This window comes from Bicyclus anynana, chromosome 19 (assembly GCF_947172395.1).
Source record: "Bicyclus anynana chromosome 19, ilBicAnyn1.1, whole genome shotgun sequence".
In the NCBI taxonomy this organism is placed as follows: Eukaryota; Metazoa; Arthropoda; class Insecta; order Lepidoptera; family Nymphalidae; genus Bicyclus; species Bicyclus anynana.
In genome coordinates this window covers 11734046-11753439 of record NC_069101.1, presented here as the reverse complement: position 1 = coordinate 11753439, position 19394 = coordinate 11734046, and the positions used below count along the sequence as shown (strand labels likewise).

The 19394-nt window shown below is 38.9% G+C and overlaps 1 protein-coding gene across 1 annotated transcript in view; it reads left to right on the top strand.

Moving 5' to 3' along the window:
- The window catches only part of LOC112045589 (beta-1,4-N-acetylgalactosaminyltransferase bre-4), a 191783-nt gene that overhangs the window by 161475 nt on the left and 10914 nt on the right, over positions 1-19394 (top strand). Inside the window, exons 2-3 of the mRNA XM_024081843.2 lie at positions 17897-17997; positions 18528-18735. Coding sequence (XP_023937611.1) covers positions 18566-18735 — 170 coding nt within the window. The 5' untranslated portion in view covers positions 17897-17997; positions 18528-18565. The remainder of the gene's footprint in view (positions 1-17896; positions 17998-18527; positions 18736-19394) is intronic.

The window sequence follows — 19394 nt, the reverse complement described above, 5'->3', positions numbered from 1 at the left end:
ACGTATATCTACGCGTATGTATTTACTTTGCAGCCATTTTGTTACTCTAATAATGATTGCTTTGTTTTTGTTTCACAATTCAAAAAAGTGTTTATTTTTTAAACAGTTTACTTTTAGGAGAGCTGGTTTAGGCACTTACTACCAAGCTATATCGGAAGGCTGTATTGTAGTGTACTACTTTCAGCCTTGAAATAGCCACTAATCTACTGAACCGATGTTATTGAATGAGGTGTCAAATTATTCCTAATAATAGCACTGGTGACATAGGCTATATAAGTTAAAAAAAATGTATATAACGAAATCTAAACCTCGTATTTTAATCTTGAAAAAAATTAAACCCAGACAACGCTTCAAAAAATAGTTGTAATTATATTTCTTTTAAACTTAATGTCATTTAATTTTAACTTATATAATTTTAATTTTATTAATTAAACATTTGTATACCTATTAATGGTGAAACAATGTTACCTAATACATACATAAGAACATCTTTGTATAACTAAATTTAATGTTTCTTGCAAATAAATGATTCTGATTCTGTTAATTACAAAAAGTTTCAGTTAATCAGTTTTGGCATCTAAAAAGCTAAACCCTGTTAAAAGAATCAAGAATTTTCATTAATATAAAAGTTGAGCGTTTCATCAAGATGAAGCTACTCAAAGCTATCAAATTAAGTTGATAGTAATCAATTGTAAAAATGTTGACCCTGGACTAACAGGCTTTGTACAACTAAAATAATCATCATTATCAACCCATATTCGGCTCTCTGCTGAGCTCGAGTCTCCTTTCTGAATGAGATGAGTTAGGCCAATAGTCCACCACGCTGGCCCTGAATTAAGAAAATTCTCTAGTATGCAGATTTCCTCACGATGTTTTCCTTCACCGTTTCAGACACGGGATATTTAAATTCTTAAAATGCACACAAATGAAAAGTTGTGTGCATTTTAAGAACCCTCCGGAATCGGAGGCAGAGGTCATATCCACTGGGCTATCACGGCTCTTAACTAAAATAATACAGCTTAACAATACAATCCCCATACCCAAGAAACATAGACAAAGAGCTGAAGTATAGTATATAGTCTACCTTTGCAACAATGTCGTCTGAAACTGGACATTTTGCAACGTTTCACAAAACAGGAGATTCACAAAATCCATTAAAACTTTGCCTATTTTTCTTGCACTTGCCTCGTTACAAAGTCTCGAGCAGTTAAACTTTTTGTTGTTGTCATAACTTCGTTTGGATAAAGACATTAGAAGAACGGACCATTTTTTTCTTGTAATTTGTGATGCTAATTTACGTTTTTTTATCTTCTATACATATAAAAGTAGCTACTTACTTTTTAAAGGGCTTACTCGAATAAAAATCTAAATCCAAATTATGTCACGTAGGCTTGGTTTATATGCGCTTGTTTGTAGGTCAAGTTGGACTATTTGTAGAGACTACCACCGGTTCAGAAGGCTCGTTGGAACCATATTATGTAATGTGACGGAGAGCAGCGACTGTGATTGTATCATTATTTTATGGTAGAGGAAACACATCGAACAGATCCTAGGACTTGTGACATTAGGAGTAGGCTTAAAGGATCCCTTTATAATGCATAAACACACTTCCCTGCCCGACATGTTCTCAATGCTCACACGAAGCACTTTATGAACAATAATTACAACACAAAACATTATTGCATAGCATCACTGGCACTGGCAGCGTGACGGTGTCCACGCTGCCTTACAAACAACTGAGTCATCAAATACCCTCCTATTTATACCAACATTGATAGCTCCCCTCTACAAACACATAAATAATGAATTTTAATACCACCCGCAATCGAGGAAATTGTAACACATAGGTCATCACTGACACCACGCACTGTACGAAGACTTTTGTCAGGCACTGAGAAATTCCGGACAATATACGTAATAATTAACCACAATCCTGAAAAACAGTAGCTCAAGAGAGCTGTTTATCAGGGTTAATCCTTAAACTACGAGTAAGTATCTGTTCTGAGAGATACCGCACAAGCTTACGACCACAAACTGGTACTGTCGACCCAATCTCTCGTGTCGAGCATCGACAAGCGGATTAGTTTGAGGAACTGTTCCCATTTATGAGTGGACATACTCGTAAAAGCTCCCGTTTCCTCTTCCTTTTAAAAGCTTTATAAAATTAATAGAGGTCCCCTATAAGTATTAAATGTTAATTTTATGTTTTTAGGACGTTTTTAGCTAGGTTGCAATACGAGTAAAGTTATGTTATAGGCTACGGTTTTCAACTTAAGTATTAATATAATTAATCGATTAAATAGGCATATATTAATAACATAAGTTAGTTAAATAAATCTATAAAATTAACATAAAACTATGACTTATCTTTACAAAATTTGCCGCCCAAAGTGTTAAATTACAGTATTTTTAAGACTTTTCTAAACTAGGCAATGATAAAGATTTTAATGCAGTTTTCAGCAATAGATAAAGAAATGCAAGTGGAAATTAACTTTCCTTTTTATTATTTACTAGTAAAGAGTTGGTTCTTTTTCCCGTAATGATACAATCGGGCATAATATAAAGCCTATAACCTTCCTTGATAAATGGGCTATCTAACACTGAAAGAATTTTTCAAATTGGACCAGTAGTTCCTGAGATCAGCACGTTCAAACAAACAAACTCTTCAGCTTTATAATATAAAGTATAGATAAAAGTATATATACATATTATAGTACAGACAATATATCAGAGTTTGCAGAGAATGCAGAGGCACATAGGCTGGCGGGCCGTACGTTTCGGCCCGATTGTCAATGGTCAGCGGGCGAAGCATATGCCGTAAAGATATCCTGTATTCATGATATTAGTATCTATATTATCATGCCGCGAAAAATGGCATCCTTTTGTTGTCAACGTCCAATCAACCCGCACGAAACGTTTTGCGTCAACGTTCCTAATAAGAACTGCCAAAATGTGGAATGCCCTTCCGGCGTCTGTGTTTCCTGACACGTATAATTTGTGCACCTTCAAGGCAAGAGTGAATAGGCATATTCTAGGCAAGCGCGCTTCATCTTAGACCTCACATTGCTTTCCATCAGGCTTGATTGTAGTCAAGCGTAAGCCTATACTACATAAAAAAAAATCTACATAAAACTCGTACAAAGTCGGGTCGGGTCGCTAGTCATTAGATAAAATGCTAGTTTGCAGCTGCAACGAAGCTATTTACGCTCGTCGACCTCCAAACCCCGCGCCGCAGCCTCCGCTGTGCGGAAAATAAATATTTGTTGTTTTCCACCGCATTACCGAGGTTTGAGAGCAAAGTTTAATTTACAAACACAGTTAATACTGCCCGCAATAATCGTGTTTGAAGTACATTAGCACAAAGTTTGCCTCAGTTCACCTATTTACAGGGAAGGAACAAAACTAGAGGATTAAGTTCCCGGGCCCGCGGCTTGCGTTTGCGGTAACTAAATCCTGTGAGACTATACAAATACAGCTGGCTATAAATATAAAGATTAGTAATGTATATACGTACGTCATTTATCAGTAAATATAAGTTTAAGCTGCAATTATTATTTTTTTGGAGTTTACTCTTTAAGAATCGATTTTTCTTATATAGCACCCGGTATGAAAAAAATATATGCACGCTGTTGGCAGGCGTCCTCGGTTGCGCACCTTTCACTTTTTAGGCATAGGTATTGAGACGTACATTGTGTATGCTGCATAACATACACCTATTTAGACAGTCGATCTAAAGGAGTAAACTTCATTTGTGCGTCGGAGCTGACACACACATTTTTTTTTTAATGACAAGTTAGCCCTTTACTGCGATCTCACCGGATGTTAAGTGACGACGATGAAAACGGACTAACTTAGAAGAAGTTCAAGTTTAATTCTACCCATACTTCTAAACGTATCTGGGCGGTATCGTACCTTAACGCTAATTCGCTTGGCGGTACGTCTTTGCCGAAACCCGACTATCATAACATCAGACCAGACCTGAGCCAATTTAGAAAATATTAAGCTCTAAACTGACCCGTGCTGGGAATCGTACCCAGGACCTCTCTGTACACAGCACTATCAATTGCGCCAGAGAGATCGTCGTGATGATGATGATGATGAGTTATAAGAAATATTCCCAAAAAGCCATTTTAGGTTCTGTAGTCCACAATCCAACCCTTATCGATTCGCCATGTCCGCCCGTCCATGGTGTGGAGTATCGTTATCGGTATTTCTGTGCATTAAATAAGGGTTTAAATGGCCAATTTAATTACGGAACCCTACAATGCATGTGGCTCGACACGTACTTGGCCGGTTTTTATAAATAATAATTTATTTAATCTTTAAATTTATCAAATAAACCAAAAAAATATCATATCATTGAATTTAATTGGACAAACAATTAAATGATAATAATCCATAATTATAAAACCTTTTTAATTTCGATAAGTAGTTACGGAAAATTTGGTGGTGCAAACTACGGTTGCACTTCTAAATATAGGTACCACTACTTATAATATTGGCCAGTTTTGAAATAACAAAGAGGAAGTGAGTAACAAAACTTTACGATATCTTGGAACGGTGTTTTCTCGTTGGAATTAAATTATAAAAGCAAAAAGTTTAATTGCTTGTAATTTAGCAGGGGGGAGCGAAAATACGCATAAAGTTTCTAATTGGTTTTGGAAGCGATTTGGTTTTTTACGCATATAAATGCTGCTTGGGTCGTCAATACGTTTAAGTTTGCGTCTTGTTTCCTCGGATGCATGACTTGGATTTGAATCGGGATTTTGATATTCAAATAATTTAAAACTTGTTTGTTTATGAAATACGATTAAACAGGCAATTTCAACAAGCGTGTCTTACTTAACTCGTTCGCTGCGGTACGAGGTCAATTGACCTTGTACATCTAGTGTATTCAAGAGTTACGAGGTCGATGGACCTCGTGCCGCACCACATAAAGTTTTAATATGAGGTCCAAAAACCTCGTACCGCACCAGAGGACAGAACAGAAAAATCAGTGCCGCAGCGAACGTGTGAAGACCTCGACTATATATTTTTTTATGCCTGCTTGAAATAAAAACTTTTATATCTTCTTTTAAAAAAATATTTTGTAATATGCGTGGTAAATAAACGGAAAGTATTATATCATCATTAAACCGATAGACGTCAACAGCTGGACATAGACCTCTTGCATGGACTTCCAAACACAACATTCCTCGAGCCGCCAGCATCCAGCGACTCCCTGCAACCCGCCTGATGTCCTCGGTCTACCTAGTGGGTCGACCAACACTGCGCTTTCCGGTGCGGTGTCGCCATGCCAGCACCTTGGGACCCCAACATCCATCGGCTCTTCGAACTATGTGGCCTGCCCATTGCCACTTCAGCTTCGCGACTCGCTGAGTTATGTCAGTGACATAACTCAGCGCGTATCGCGCTCTTAAAAAGGTAGTCAATTAAATCAAAGAATAGAGGATTTCAGTTAGTTTTAGTTAGTTGGAGTTCGTTCAGGGATTCAGAAGGCGGTGATCCAAGAAACATTTGGCTGGTGGGAGGCTTTGGCCGTGGCTAGTTACCACCCTACCGACAACGACGTACCGCCAAGCGATTTTGCGTTCCGGTATGATGTCGTGTAGGAACCGAAAGGGGTGTGGATTTTCATCCTCTTCCTAAAAAGTTAGCCCGCTTTCATCTTAGACTGCATCATCACTTACCATCAAGTGTGATTGTAGTCAAGGGTTATCTTGAAAAGAATAAAAATAAAAAAAACAACGAAGTTATGAAGCGGTTTCTTACTATAAAGCCCTGACCAGTGATTGCTTGGGCTTTCAAAAATATATCTTAATATATAAATGCGAAAGGTCATTCATCACGAAATCTCGAAAACAGCTTGAGGTACAAAGCTGAAATTTGGCAGGGAGGTAGTTTATAGTTAGTAGGTATCCACTAAGAACGGATTTTGCGATAGGGCTTAAATAAAGAGGTCTAAGGGCGGACGAAGTCACGGGCGTCCGCTAGTATTATATGAGTACACAGTATTTATTTTTAATTTTGTTAAAAATTTAAATAGATATGTAAACGCTATAAATAAACGCTACAAAGAGGAATTTGTTATAATTTGTACAAATAATGAAATTAAAGCAATGTCTTTCTTTTTAAATAGAATTTAATTCCAAGGTACAGCATTGTCTGTTTACGAATCTCGCTATTCTATTGTAATGTAAGTTTTGCAAAGTCTTGCTTTAGCAGACTTGCTGCAAGACTTGACAAAATGCAAGAGCTCCGCAAATTCCTAGCATGACAATTTTCCGCGCAAGCTTGACAAATTGCACTATTTATCAAGCTTTTATAGCGGACTATTTAAATGGAAACACCAAGGTTTGTAGAATATAAACGTAATCTCCCGAAAACTAGCTTTACGTTTTATATTCAACAAACCTTACCTTACTACGTAGGTACAGGATATGATTTAGTTTATGGGATTAGAAAAAAATTACATGAAATGTGAGTTTGTGACGATGTCATGTCTAAACCACCAAAATGATTTTAAAAATTCTTTTACCAATGGAAAGCTATGTAAAATTTTAATTTTGCTCATAAAATGTTATTTATGATATATTAACCATATTTAATTGTTTTATTACAACTTAAGTTTGCTTTTACAATTATAGATATACAACTAAATGCAATAATATTTAAATTACTAGTAACTAACCTAACATAAACTTATTATAAAAATAAAATAAAAAGAATTATAAAATTATATCTACAGACTTGGCGTCGTAGAATTCATATTCATATGTTATCAGCAACTAACAGGGCTATATTTTATTCCCGTATTTCCACGAAACTACAAAACTACATACTATAAACCATGGGGGGTACGGGTCGTCGTCGTCATCAACCCATATTCGGCTCACTGCTGAGCTCGAGTCTCCTCTCAGAATGAGAGGGATTAGGCCAAAAATTGGAGGTGCATGCCCCGGACCGGATTCAAACCCACACCCTCCGGAATCGGAGGCAGAGGTCATATCCACTGGGCTATCACGGGATACGGGTAGTACGTACCTAATATTTTTATGCAACCAATTCATGTAGATAATATCACATGTATATGTATGTTTTGAGATTCCGGAAACGGGTGTAACGATTTGGATAAAACAAATCGTTACACCAGTTTTACAATAAATTTACATAAGTTTCACAAATTTATTTTCCTCGGGCAGATATTAATAAATTCTTGCACAGAATAAAATGTTAATATTTTTTTACAACCCAGGAATGGAACCCAGACCATTATAATCAGAAGCAGCATTGGCACGCCGATTGAAATACAACAATGTATGCAACTGACAAATTAAATTAATGAACAGAGTTTTCCGGGGAAAATAAACAAGCATGTTTTTGCGGTCGCACCTACCTCGTCCCAGGGATATCTGCAATGCGTTGCTTGCGTCTGTTCCGGGTGGCGTTCTAGGCCAGATTTGGTAACGAATTCGTTTAACGAAACTCGGAAAACGTTTGTTTAACGGATTTACGTCTGAACGGAGAAACGTTTGCAAATAAATCGTATTTGGTTGGTAGGTGTACCTGACTAGCCGACTCCTGCAGTTTTACTATCATAGTTCCCGTTTCCGAGAATACGGGGATAAAATATAGCCTATGACACTCACAAATAACGTGGCTTTCAAGTGGTTAAAGAATTTTCAAAATCGGTTCAGTACATCCAGAAATTACCGATACAATACTACAAACTTTACCTCTTTATGTTAGTTTATATTACATAACGTTTCAAAAGTGTTTGTAAACTAAGTATAATTGAAATAAATGAATTTTTACTTTGACTTTGACTTATATTCACTACAGTTCGTGCGCTATAACATGGTGCAAATGACATTTTCTTGAAAGTCAGTCGCGATTCACGATAATTATACGTACTATGAACGTCATAAGGCAACTGTCACCCGCACCATGCTACAGCGCACACGGTATAACGCACATAGTATAACATCTTGGTTTTTACAAAAAGTTTTACCTTGTTTAAGATAAAGTAAGTACTGTAAGTAGAGGATGTCTGCCACTATGAAATGATTTTTGCGTAACTTTGATCAGCAGCAGCGAGACTTTATTATCTATATAATAGCAATAGTTTATCTATAAGTATATATATATAGTCGCTTTAAAAGCGACACTACGAAATAGAGGCACAAATCAAATTGAACCACTAATTTATATTAGTACGTTATAATCACAGCCAATGTTTGAACGTGTCAATTGCCGCAGTGAGCATACGAAAGTAGAGGAGCCGAAGAGGGGATTTTTGCAGTTACTCGAGCGCGGCAGATAAACATAAGGGACTATACCTTACACTTTGTCGAGTACCTCCACCGAGTATGAGCCCTTAATATTGGTGGGTACGTTTAGGGCAACCAAAAAAAAAACTAACTTCATAAATACTCAACCAGCACGTCAGATTAAGATAAGGTAGGTGAGTTGATAGCTAAAAACTGCACATTTCGAAAATCTGACGATTTGAGCGTAACGTAATGGAATGGAAGGGTTTCAAAGTTACAAAATTAAACCCTTATATTTTAGTGCTCGAGGTACGAGTGCAATTAATTTTTTACTTATTTTTAAGGAAATAATCTCCTAATTAATCGCTAAAATTTTCTTACAATTTCAGTAAGCTAAAGTAATAAAAATTGTTTTTAAAGTCTGTAGTTTTTTTTTCCACCGCTAAAAGCGGAAAAAGTAAATAACCATTTATTCTTCCTATAATTTAATCTACCAAATGTAATCGGTCTCAATGACGCTCGAGTAACTGCAAATTTAGCATCCCGGGCTCCCCTACTACAATGTCGTTTAACTAATCCTTGTCACCTTAAGCTAGTATTGTGGCAAATATAATCTTTAAAATGTAGCCCTATCGTAAACAGAGTAAGCATCTTTCAGCTACTTTCATAATATCAGCAGAATATAAAAAATATTATTATATTATGAACCCAATCACAATTCCTCGTTATATGTATAACATACTCGTACGAATGATACTGATATGATACTTTGTCGCATTCAAGGCAAAATTGTGTTTAATAATTCAAGACGATTTAATAATTCATAGATTCCCAAAAAAATACCGGGAGTATTTACGTGTTTGAATATTGTATATTTTGTGCGACCGTTCCGTTCAAACATGTCATGTTTGTTAATGTGTGTGTGTGTGTTTGTTACTCCTTAACGCTACAACTATACACACAACACATAGGCTACTTTTTACCGTAGAAAAATACATGGTAGATTTTCATCCTCCTCCAAACAAGTTAGCCCGCTTCCATCTTAGATTGCATCATCACTTACCATCAGGTGAGATTGTAATCAAGGGCTAACTTGTAAAGAATAAAAAAAGACCACTTAAGGCCCCGTCCAAGCGTTCCTGAAGAAAAGAAGAAGAAATACACAATAATACAAAAACAAATTTTAGAAAATATTACACGTAGTATGCAAAGATTTGCATTGCTTAAACAATCTCTACCAGGCAACCCCCGGACGAGACGAGAGGAGTTGCGAAGATAAAGCGGGAAGGTGCAATACATCTAAACAGACAGATAAAAAAGTGATCCAATGAGTATTATTATTTTTCTTTTAACCTACGGAACCCTAAATAACACCCGTATCATGATTTACCCTTCCACGCTGTTATAAAAAATGCTTTTTTGTTAACTTTTCCTTCAAAAGTAAATAAAAGAGCCAAATTGCTATTGGTTTTAAACAAAACGGAGCGAAAAAAAATCCGCGTTCCGAATCGTGTAGCCCATGGTTTTAGATTTATCCACATGAATCATTCATTCGTTCACAGGTCGTGTAGGAGTGTTTCACGCTCGTTCGTTCCGTGCCGTACGATTTATATATTTTGTTCACGGACGAGATGAAAAAACCAATTTTGAATAAAGACCGAATGGAAAATAAATTCGGCTTTATCCGAGTTCATTCGGTTATTATTTATGCCAGTTGAATACGAGATTGTAGGATATATTAGAATTACAAGGACCGTGTTTACTTTGGCCTAAAATAACCGTGTGTAATTCAAATGCAAAGCATGAAACCTGAGACTTAGTCCGTGTGTATTTCAGGTATCGAAAACCTTTTTACATCGTAAGTATAAATAAAAGATTTGATAACTGTGTGCCTAGTGGGAGTTTTCAATGTTTTCATTCGCGTTAACGTAAACGCGAATTTATATGGAATTGAAGCAGTTATGCAGACGACCTAGTGTCAGTTTGATACTGTTACTATCGCGTTAACGTAAACGCGAATTTCTAAGGAATTGATACCGCGCCATCTAGTAGCACTACTGCACAACTGTTCCAATTCCATATCAAATCGCGTCTACGTTAACGCGATAGTAACAGTATGAAAATATTGAAAACTCCCACTAGGCACACAGTAGTGCCACTAGATGACGCTGTTTCAATTCCTTAGAAATTCGCGTTTACGTTAACGCGATCGTCACAGTATCAAACTGCTATTAGGCCCTTTTTTACTCGAAATGGTGGATTCAAGCTTCAAATTAATATTATTTAATTGAGAACTGGCCCTGCACTAGATATTTAGAATATTTAAGTACACGTAAAATTGTAAATACCAATAGATTTTAATCTACTAGCGGAGCCTACTAGCGGAGCTTCGCTTTGACTTATGTGCACTTCTTTCCTATCGCTACCCTACCCCTACCCTACCCTACCCCCACCCTAACTCTACCCTACCCCTACCCTTGCGCTACTCCAAAGGACCGAAACTTAAGTGGCTCAGAAACAAATGGTTAGGTATTTTTTTCTACGTTCATCCTTACAATCTACCGAATAGCAGCATATTGCGGTTCACAATCTTTCGACAGTTCACATTCTCGCGAGATAGATTATAATCTAACGGTATTTACAATTTTATGGTGACATATCCATCACATTATATCCATACGAATGAGTTTTCACATTAATTTTCTCTTCGCCATACAAAAAGTCAGGTTAGTTCGTACGTACACTAAACTGACACTTCCATTCACTAAAACCGTTCGAACACAGAATATACTATCAGTCCAAGAGATGGTGGACATTTTTGGGTAGGTATTTGAGGCAAGCTGAAAAATTATCAGATTTGAAAAATTCCATTCCGGTTTTAAAAAGAGTTCCGCGAGGCGCGAGACCCTCCGTAGCGCGAAATTTAGCCCATTGTATAGGTCTCGTGACTAGCGAAAACTCAAAAGAATCATGGGAGCAACTACTCACCTTCTCTTACAGGATTTTACACGTAACAAGAGATAATTCTTCTCATAAAACTCTCACGGCCAAAATTAAACAAAACTGTAATTCTACTTCTTTTTTGTTTAATCACCTTTCTGACCCCAAATTTTTTCCGCGCCGCAAGAACTCACTTTTTAATTATGTAGAATCAAAATTAAGAGAAGGTGATATAAGTGATATATATAATAGGGTTTCCTTCCCGGATCCGCCCGATACTGACATGGAATGTCTCAGTATCACAGCCAAGGACGTGTCTACAGCCGTCTGGTCCTTCCAAAGCGGTTCGGCTGGTGGTCTTGATGGCTTAACCCCCCAGCACTTAAAAGACCTTCTAGGTCCAAGCGCTGGTGAGGCCGGTGAAGCACTTTTGAGGGAGTTGACGGCTTTAGCAAACCTTATGCTCGCCGGCACTGTGGACGAGTCCATCGTTGACATTTTTTATGGTGCAAACCTCTGCGCTTTACAAAAGAAAGACGGGGGTATTCGACCCATTGCCGTCGGGTGTACTTTTAGGCGTATGGTAGCCAAAATTTGCTGCAGACAATACAGCGACATACTAAAAGAAAAATTTCAGCCCCTCCAACTTGGTTTTGGCTCCAAAGGAGGCTGTGAGGCTGCCATACATGCCTTATCAACGTTCCTTGGCTGTGGCGAAGGTGATGTGATCCTTAAGGTTGACCTCAGGAATGCTTTTAATTCTGTCAACAGGGACACTCTGCTGACTCAAGCAAAATTAGAGACCCCCAAAATTTTTAAATTTCTTTGGCAATGTTACAGGTACCCCACAAAATTACTCTATAAAGACAAACTTTTGGATTCTGCAGTAGGATGTCAGCAGGGTGACCCCCTCGGACCAGTTATTTTCAGCCTCGCGATACACCCTATAATTCGGCAGCTAAATTCAAAATTAAACATGTGGTATTTAGATGATGGGACTTTAGGAGGTGATTTAGACACAATTATCAAAGACCTGACCTTTTTAAAAAATGAATTTCAATCAATTGGTTTAGAACTAAATTCCAACAAATGTGAAGTTTTTTTTAGCGATAAAATAGACCAATTTTCGGCAATATCAAAATTCAACGTCTTAACACCCAATATTAAAATTTTAAATAAATCGAACCTGCGCCTCCTTGGGTCCCCAATTTTCGACAACGGGTTTGATTCTTTTATAGAGGAAAAGATTCAAAATTTTCATGAAGTTTCAGACAGATTATTAGAAATTACTATACATCTGCATTTACTATTATTCGATATTGTCTTTTCGTCCCCAAATTCACGCATTGTCTAAGACCATCCCATTTTTGGAAAAACTTACCAGCTTTGGCACACATTGACAATATTTTGCAAAATTCTTTATGTAAAATTTTAAATGTGGCCTTGAATGACCGAGTGTGGCTACAGGCGACTTTACCAGTACGCTTGGGCGGCATTGGCATTCGCAAAATTTCTGACGTTAGCTTACCAGCTTTCTTGTCCTCGGTCCACGCCACGGAGGATTTAACCAGGAAAATTTTAGCATCCACACTGGTTAATTTTGAAGTGTCGTATAAGACCGAGGCCATGAATGCTTGGAAAACAGCTTGTCCGAGCACTGATTTACCAAAAAATTTATTTTCCCAGAGACAGTGGGATGAGCCGCTCTGCAGACTGGTAAGAGAGGAACTTATTAGTACCTCCTCCAACGCTGCGGAGCGTGCCCGTTTGCTGGCTGTGGGAGAACGGGAATCGGGGCTTTGGCTACAAGCAATTCCTTCGTCCAGCACTGGTACCTTGTTGGACGATACAACATTCCGTATCGCCACCTGCCTTCGCTTAGGCGCTCCGTGTGTTTCTCCGCATCGCTGTATCTGTGGAGAGCTAGTCGATACACTCGGACACCACGGTCTTTCTTGCAGTAGGAGCACTGGCCGTATTCCGCGGCACGCAAGCCTGAACGACATCATACGTCGTGCTCTTGTCACCGCTGGCGTGCCAGCCGTTTTGGAACCTAACGGTTTGGCGCGTGACGATGGTAAGAGACCAGACGGCATGTCTTTGATGCCATGGAAGATGGGTAGGCCTTTGGTGTGGGACGCGACTTGCGTAGACACCCTTGCGCCTTCACATCTTCCTGGCACGATGGGATGTGCGGGCGCTGCTGCTGCATCAGCAGAGACCCTCAAGCGGCGCAAATATAGCAATCTCGTCGGAGATTACATATTTGAGCCGTTTGCGGTCGAAACACTAGGACCGTGGGGTCCGAGTACACGCTTTCTTTACAAAGAAATTGCAAAGCGTTTAATCGACACCTCCCGTGACCAGAAGGCTGGCCTATATTTAGGCCAAAGAATTAGTATTGCCATACAACGTGGCAATACTGCCAGCCTTCTGGGCACTTTACCTATGATCGTCGATTCGGACGAATTCTACGACGCCTGAGCCTTTAGATATAATTTAAATTTAGTATATTTTCTTTTTAATTTTTATGATATGTAGTTATAGATTTTTAGGTACGTAGTTTTAATATTATTATAAAACTTTATAAAATTGAATGAATTAAAGGTTTGAAGCTGAAAAATTGATCGTACAGAACAATTTTTCTTTTATGCTACCCTAAAGGTAGCATTCCGTTATTAGCGACCGGCTTTTTATTTTTTTTTCATTCTTTACAAGTCCTTGGCTACAGTCTCACCTGATGGTATGTGATGATGCAGTCTAAGATGGAAGCGGCCTAACTTGTTAGGAGGAGGATGAAAATCCTCACCCCTTTCGGTTTTTACACGACATCTTACCAGAACGCTAAATCGCTAGAAGGTACGTCTTTGTCGGTAGGGTGGTAAATAGCCACAGCCGAAGCCTCCCACCAGCCAGAACTAGACCAATTAAGATTTTTTTTTGTTATTTATTTATTAACGTACAAATAAACCAAATTATTAAGGTCCTTATTAAAAACCTATCTTACAACTTACTTAAAAACTTACCTATCTAGCTTCTTTTAGCTTATTTCGCTATATCAATTTCTCTGTTAATGTTGTATATAAGAGGTACAAGATAAGTTTTCAGCTTGTGTCAAACACTTACCCAAAAATATCAGCTAGCTCTCGGAGTATATATGCCTCCGTTAAAACATCACATTTTTAAGGGAAGCACAAAGGAATGCGCAATCATGCATATCCATTCTTTAGGAAGATAAATTCTCTACCCTTTTCCAATCCCTGCATCAAACGGTTAGGTATGCTTGATAACAATGGCTCGGCCTATATTATGTGTTTTGCGATTTTTCTATTTCAAACTCGGAATACAGAAAGCTCCAGAAGGTGTGTTCGCATAGATATGAAGCCGTTGAAATCACTCTTTTTCGGTGTAATTTCACGATTAGTCACTATGCGTTGTATGGCGGGCTATAGGTTAAATTTTTGGACACAATGCGTGCTTTATAATGACGCTGAACGTGGTTTCTGGCACCTTCTGGTGTCTTCTGGTAACCCACCTAGCTACCAGGATCAAGAATTTACGTAAATAAATAAGTTGAGTGTCTCATTAAGATGAAGCTACTACGGAAAATAAAATTGATAGTAATTAATTATAAAAATGATCCACGGTTCCTCGGCATGCATGATTAAAAAAAAATCGGATCTATCACTCACCCGACAACTAATGCTACGTCCAAACTGGGCATCCATAGACTCATCATCATCATCATATCAGCCGATGGACGTCCACTGCAGGCCATAGGCCTTTTGTAGGGACTTCCAAACATCACGATACTGAGCCGCCTGCATATAGCGAATCCCTGCGACTCGCTTGATGTCGTCAGTCCACCTGGTGGGGGGTCGGCCAATACTGCGCTTTGTAGATTTTCCGTAGACTACCAACTAATTATTATATTACAAATTTCAAACAAATCTTGAATATTAATGAATAAACTCTTGAAACATACCTTCCAAAGTCACCACAGTCCAAACTCCATTGGCTACCGTATTGCTATGGTAGAAGCATGAGCTGACAACCTTTATAAAATGAGGTATATCTGGCCATCGCAGACTCTCTGTCCAATTGTTTTTATCAGGCGTAGGCAAGGCATGAAAAATATCACTGGCCATCGCAGACTCTTAATCCAATTGTTTTTATCAGGCGTAGGCAAGGCTATCTAGCATGAATTTGATGACCTCAATAAATATTTTCGCTTTTCCCAATTTTCTTAATAAATTCCGTGGAGAGGCGACGTCAATAAGCAATAAATGTTTATTAAGTCCTCGAAAGCCGAGGGTAGTACGAAACAAAACGCCGGCGTTAAAATATTAGGCCGTTAAACCACCGAGCGGCGCCATTGTTGTAATAACAAAGCAAGAAATATTAATTGAAGGCACGCCACGGTGCGAGTAAATCTTTCGCTGATGTCGATGTACGATAATGTTTCATTTCTAACCCACAACACTAATAACTTTACCCTAACCCTTTCATTTGATATCCATATCATGGGGGTAGATTTCAAACAGCTATCTTGGGGAGGCCGCCATATTAGATTTGCAATGACGTTTCTTAGCAAGTCATGTATTGTCATCAGAACTCAGAGCGTGTGCAAAATTTCATCCTAAGATTTGATTTTCTTACATACATAGTTACAAGCTCAGACTAATTAGATAAAGACCTGCCTCGCAAGACATTATTTTTCTGTCAAAGTATATGATCAACGATCTTATGCGATTATAAACACTGTCTCTATAGAATCGATGTTTCATAGTTTACAATCGTGTCCATCGGTTAAAAACCTCCGTAAAAATACCTTTTTGTGTAGTTAAATGGTGTAAAAAACTATCAAAACCTGCTAGTTTAGTATAAGATATGTATGAAATCTAAGCTCATTTTCCTTAGAAAATGGCAGAAAATTTTGTTCGTGAATTTGAGTGCGACACTAGTCCCTATGTATTTAGTCTGAGGTTACAAGTGAAGCTAATATAAGCGTCTTAAAAAGGGGTGTATAAGATTATCCATGTAATAGACGGCCTTAGACTAATTACCTTCTATTGAACTTGTATCGCACTTAAATTCACCAACAAAATCGTCTGTCGTTTTTTGAGGGGAACGAGGTAAACTCACACATGAAAATATTTAACACCAATAAATATATCCTGAGAGGATACCTCTCAGAATGAGAAGGGTTAGGCCTTAGTCCACCACCCTGTCCAAATGGCAGACTTCACTTTGGTTTTCACGATGTTTTCCTTCACTGTTTGAGACACGTTTTAACTTCTTAAAATGCACACAACTGAAAAGTTGGAGGTGCATGCCCTGGACCGAATTCGAACCTACATCCTCCGAATCGAAGGAAGAGGTCTTATCCACTAGGCTATCGCCTCGTTAAAAGTGTATCTGGATGTCTGTGTCTTTGTCTGTGGAAAACACAGACCAAAAAATATTGAATTGAATTGGATAAAGCGCTAAGGCCTAGCTCGGACTTTTTAGTCGAGTACAAACAATTCTTGGAAAATACTAAAGTAGTCTGAACTAGGCATTTAGGTAAAAAAAAAGTACCGATTTGGAGGTACTTTTTAATAGAAAGCCACTGTGTACGTTCATCATTATTTTCCAAATTTCTATTAGGGGTGGTTATCACCACGCGCAAGCTTACAAAGTAACACAGTTTTTGTGTGTTTAAAATAATTTCCATGCACTTACGAACCGAGCCCAATTAGACTAACCAGTAGCTCGGTTACGTACTAATTTTTGTCCATTTTCCCCCGTCGTGCTTATTTCGCTTGCTTTTCGCGATTCAACATGCACCCGCCCGTGTTATATTAATTTCAAGGGGGAAATTACAACGGACTACCCCTAATTACACCTGGCATAGGGTTGCCGGTAATTTCGTAGAATAATACATGCTAGAGCTGTTACGCTTAGCTAAACATAGCTTCGTTAGGGGTTATTTATTACGTAAACTGTTTAAGTAAATAGGAAATATCGTTTGATTATTTTAGAGGGTTGTTGGACTAATTATGATTATATAGGTGTTTGCCCGCGACGCTGCATAAAAAATAAATGAATAAAAATGTCGATACATGTTACGAATGCATCTTCTATGATCTGTGGTTACGCTGGATGATAGATTTTTTCATACCTCGGGAATAATAGATTTTTTTAATTACTTTTTTTGGTTACATATCACCGGGTCTTCGGTTATATTTGAGATACTAAGATTTTTATTTTAATAAAAAAAATGTTGTTTTACCCCCGTGCCTCGGAGAAGAGGTTAGGCCGTCGTTTTTTGCCATTTTAATAAACTAGTCGACGCCTCGCGGTTTTACTCGCGTAGTTCCCGTTGCCGCGTGAATACGGGGACAATATTTAGCCTATAATTTCACAAATAAGATGGCTTTCTATTAGTAAATTATTAATAAAGAATTTTCAAAATCAGTTCAGTAGATCCAGAGGTTACCCCCTACAATACGACAAACTTTACCTCTTTATAATATTATTATAGACATCTGATAGTAATTGTTTTTTAATTAAACATTATCGCCCTCGATCCGTCACCCCTACTTTGGTGTAACTTAGGGGGAAATTATATAAGGATTTAAAAAGTCTTAAGCGCCAAGTGTTATTAAAAAATTTACATTTTAGGTTATCTTTTTTCTTTACAGGTTAAGATGGCGGCGTTTCAAAACACAGGCCGTGGTGACTTTCGATGAAGAAAATGGGACACTTCCATAGAGCCCCTTCCTTGCACAGATCTTTAACAAAGGTAAGATTTAAAATAACAAAGTATTGCTCGAAACTAGTTGGGCATATTCCGACGTTGTATGGCGTGAGTTTTAGCCGTTCATAATAAATTAATATAAAATGACTAGCGAACGCCCGCGACTTCGTCCGCGTGGATTTTAGTTTTTCACAAATCCCTCGGGAACCATAGATTTTTCCAGGATGAAAAGTAGTCTATGTGTTAATATAGGCTATAATATATATTAATACCAAATTTCAGCCAATTCGGTTCAGTAGTCGGGGCGTGAACAAACGTTCATATTATCAAAATTATCAGTTTTCGCAAATCTCGGGAAACCATGGATTTTTCGGGATAAAAAGTAGCCTATGTGTCAATCCAGAGTAAAATCTATTTCCATTCCAAATTTCAGCCAAATCGCTTCAGTAGTGGCGGCGTTAAAGAGTAACAAACATCCAAACATCCATACAAACTTTCGCGTTTATAATATTAGTAGGATAGGATAATGATAATGATAATGATAATGATTTTTTATCTCTTTATCTGTTCTGCAGCAGGGCTCCAGTTGTCCGCTCGAGCACCGCATGCGTTGATGGGCGGCGGCGCGGGCGGCGGGCGCGCGGCGCGGGCGCTCCGCCTGTTGCTGCTGCTGGTGCTGGCGCTAGCGGCGGTGGAGTACCTCTTCGGCTCCATCCTCGACGCGTCGCCTCTGCGCACCTACCTCTACACGCCTCTGCACAACGCCACGCAGTCTTCCCTCAAGTAAGGCTACAGCACATCAAAGTACCTCTTCGGCTCCATCCTCGACGCATCGCCTCTGCACAACGCCACGCAGTCTTCCCTCAAGTAAGGCTACAGCACATTGAAGCACCTCTTCGGCTCCATCCTCGACGCGTCGCCTCTGCGCACCTACCTCTACACGCCTCTGCACAACGCCACGCAGTCTTCCCTCAAGTAAGACTACAGCACATCAAAGTACCTCTTCGGCTCCATCCTCGACGCATCGCCTCTGCACAACGCCACGCAGTCTTCCCTCAAGTAAGGCTACAGCACATCAAAGCACCTCTTCGGCTCCATCCTCGACGCGTCGCCTCTGCGCACCTACCTCTACACGCCTCTGCACAACGCCACGCAGTCTTCCCTCAAGTAAGGCTACAGCACATCAAAGTACCTCTTCGGCTCCATCCTCGACGCATCGCCTCGGTACAACGCCACGCAGTCTTCCCTCAAGTAAGACTACAGCACATCAAAGTACCTCTTTGGTTCCATCCTCGACGCATCCCCTCTGCACAACGCCACGCAGTCTTCCCTCAAGTAAGGCTACAGCACATCAAAGTACCTCTTTGGCTCCATCCTCGACGCATCCCCTCTGTACAACGACACGCAGTCTTCCCTCAAGTAAGGCTACAGCACATCAAAGT